We start from the raw sequence: 2,939 nt of genomic DNA, 5'->3' as shown, positions 1-2,939 counted from the left end.
AATTTTTTTTTTTTTTTTTTTTTTTTTTTTTTGTATTTGACTCAAAATGTATGAATTTTAAAATCATCGGACCAAAATTTGCTATTAAATAAATAAAGCTTCAAAATCACAAATTTTTAAAATGTTAGGCCAAAATTGGGTGTCAACATAAGTGCCCCACATTGGTTGGGTGAATGGGGATGTTAGTCTGTTTAACTCTTTATTATGAAGTCTTGGTTAGTTTAGGACTAAGTCGAGGAAGCAATGCTTATCATTGTGCAATCTCTTCTTCTGTTCAGGCTATAATTGTGAGTCCAACTGGCTGGGCAAATGCTGCAACAATTGATTCTGTCTATGATTTGCTTCATATGATGGGTCGTGATGACATCCCCGTGGGCCTTGGAGATGTGTTTGCAATGAACCAGTCTGATCCTGTTTTCTCTGCAGTTGGTGACTGCAAGTACAACAAGGTTATACCACAAGGAAGTGGTGGATTTCTCGACTCAGACACTCTTTACGGATTATCTCGTTCTTTGCCTCGAAGTCCTCGCAGGTACATTGTCTAGTGTAGTAGAGTGTAAACTTTGTACTGTGCTATTCTACTGATATACCATCTCGGTCTTAATATTTTTCAGATATACAGCGGAAAATTCAGTGAAATTTGGAGCTCCTAGGGACACTGATCATCCTGAACTCAGACAACCTCTGGCACTAGAAGTATGGGAGTCAGTGGTGAAATCACTTGATCCAGGATCCAAGGTTACCATTTTAACCAATGGCCCATTGACCAACATAGCAAAGATTGTTCTCGCAGGAAAAAATATGACCAACGCCATCCAGGCAAGTGTTCCTTCTATCCTTATCATCTTACGAGAGATAATCAACTACAACAAATGTTGTTTGAGATATCTATAACAGACATTCGTAAGTGAAAAAACTCTTTTCTTTTGAATTATGATGCAGGATATAGTAGTTGTCGGAGGGCACATCAATCATGACAATACTGATAAGGGAAATGTATTCAATGTTCCCTCAAATAAATTTGCGGAACTGAACATGTTTCTTGACCCTCTAGCAGCAAAGACAGTTTTGAGTTCAGACCTCAACATCACTCTCATTCCACTTGGCATACAACGGAAATTCAGTGCATTCCCTACGATTCTTAAAAGACTTCACCTAACTAAGAAGACACCTGAAGTAATTTTTGTGAAGCGTTTACTGTCAACGTTACATCAGCTGCAAAAGACACATCCTAGATACAAGCATATGGTATATAATCCTCTCTTAATTTGTATCAAAGTCTTTCTTCGTATACCATCTAACGTGCAATGTACAAATTCAGTTTTGCTAGACCCTATATGAACTTATCAATTGTGACATTTCAGGATGTATTTGTTGGAGAAATCCTTGGAGCAGTAATTTTGGCTAGTGATTATAATGTACTGAAATCAACCTTTGATGTCAAGAAAATTAAAGTCTCCGCCACGGGGTATGAATCTGTAGATGGACAGATAATTATCGACGAAAAGCAAGGGAAATCAGTGAAAGTATTGGAGAATTTGGATCATTCAGGTTATTACAAAGTTTTTGCAAATAGACTAAGTGAAGAGAAGCAGTCAGCTGTAGTTGGAAGCTTTAATAAGCAGACAAGACTTTGAAATTAAACTGCCAATTCATTTGTAATCAGATAAAATAGGCCCAAAAATTGCCTTTTTTAAGCCTGTATTTTAAAAAGAGCAACTTTCACATATAGCAAACACAAAATTTATAATTTGTATGTTATAGTAAAGTTTGTATAATTGCGCTCCATAGCAAATATAAATATATATAATTCTCTATGCATATACAAAGAAACCAATTGTGTAATTCGCTATACAAATACAAAAGAAAGCAGTTGTATACAAAATCAATTGTGTAATTTGTGTATGTATAAAACGAGAAACATAGAAAGACAAAAAAAAATTGGGTGGGGGAATATTTCTATTGTATAATTATAAGTGTATAAGACGAAGATATATGTATTTGCAGGTGTATATACAATTTTCTCTCGCTTTATACAACAATAAGCGCAATTTATACATTTCGTTTATGTTTACATAAGGGATAGAGACGAGGGTGGCGAGCGAGATCTGGCAGAGGGGAACGAAAATAGATGTATATATACAAATTTTTTTCTCTTTATACAAACACAAATACATTATATACATTTGTGTTTGTATAAAAGTGAGAGGGAGCTAGCGAGATATGGAGCGAGCGAGGGAGAGTGGCAAGCGAGAGTTTGAGGGAGAGAGCTGACTGACAAACAGTTTGCTACATGACACAATTAAATCAAAGTGTGATTACAACATTTAATTTAATTTATTAATTTGTCATTATATACAATTTTCCCATTCTAAAATGGTCAAAGGGGTGTCATATATCCCTATCATGAAGTGTTATAAATTTTTCTAAAGTCTATAAAATCTCTTCATACGTTTTCTTTAAAATTGTCTTAATTTGAATTCGCGCCGAATACATTTAAAAAGTATATATTGTCTTTATTTTTAAAACTCGACGCTTTGGATTAATGATTAGGAGTAACTTCAACATCTTAATCTCTTATATACTACTCTTTATTATCATGTATTATAATACAAATGTAATAATTCGTTCTTTTTAATTGGTTATTGTTCTTTGACTTGTACATGCACGTTAAATTGTATAATTTTCAATCTTGATTTTCCTCCATAATATCTTAATTAGGAAATTTAATGATCTGATAGGGGAGTATATATTTACCTAACATGACTTTAAAACTAATCCAAGAATTAATAAATGGAAAAACTACAGAATATGACAAATATCAATATATATTTAAATAAAATAGCTATAATTTAATTTTTTTATGTTATATGGATATAACTATATAGGAAATAACAAAGTTAATTATATAACAATAATCAGTTTTTTTATATATATCT

The 2,939-nt window shown here is 32.8% G+C and overlaps 1 protein-coding gene across 1 annotated transcript in view; it reads left to right on the top strand.

The window, feature by feature from the left end:
• Window positions 1–1,731, top strand: part of LOC107028866 — a 15,792-nt gene extending 14,061 nt beyond the window's left edge. Inside the window, exons 9-12 of the mRNA XM_015230100.2 lie at window positions 279–532; window positions 615–819; window positions 943–1,248; window positions 1,365–1,731. Coding sequence (XP_015085586.1) covers window positions 279–532; window positions 615–819; window positions 943–1,248; window positions 1,365–1,637 — 1,038 coding nt within the window. The 3' untranslated portion in view covers window positions 1,638–1,731. The remainder of the gene's footprint in view (window positions 1–278; window positions 533–614; window positions 820–942; window positions 1,249–1,364) is intronic.
• Window positions 1,732–2,939: the final 1,208 nt, after the last annotated feature.

Source organism: Solanum pennellii, chromosome 1, assembly GCF_001406875.1.
Source record: "Solanum pennellii chromosome 1, SPENNV200".
In the NCBI taxonomy this organism is placed as follows: Eukaryota; Viridiplantae; Streptophyta; class Magnoliopsida; order Solanales; family Solanaceae; genus Solanum; species Solanum pennellii.
Note: the sequence above shows the minus strand (reverse complement) of the source record. Positions and strands in the feature narration are given on the sequence as shown.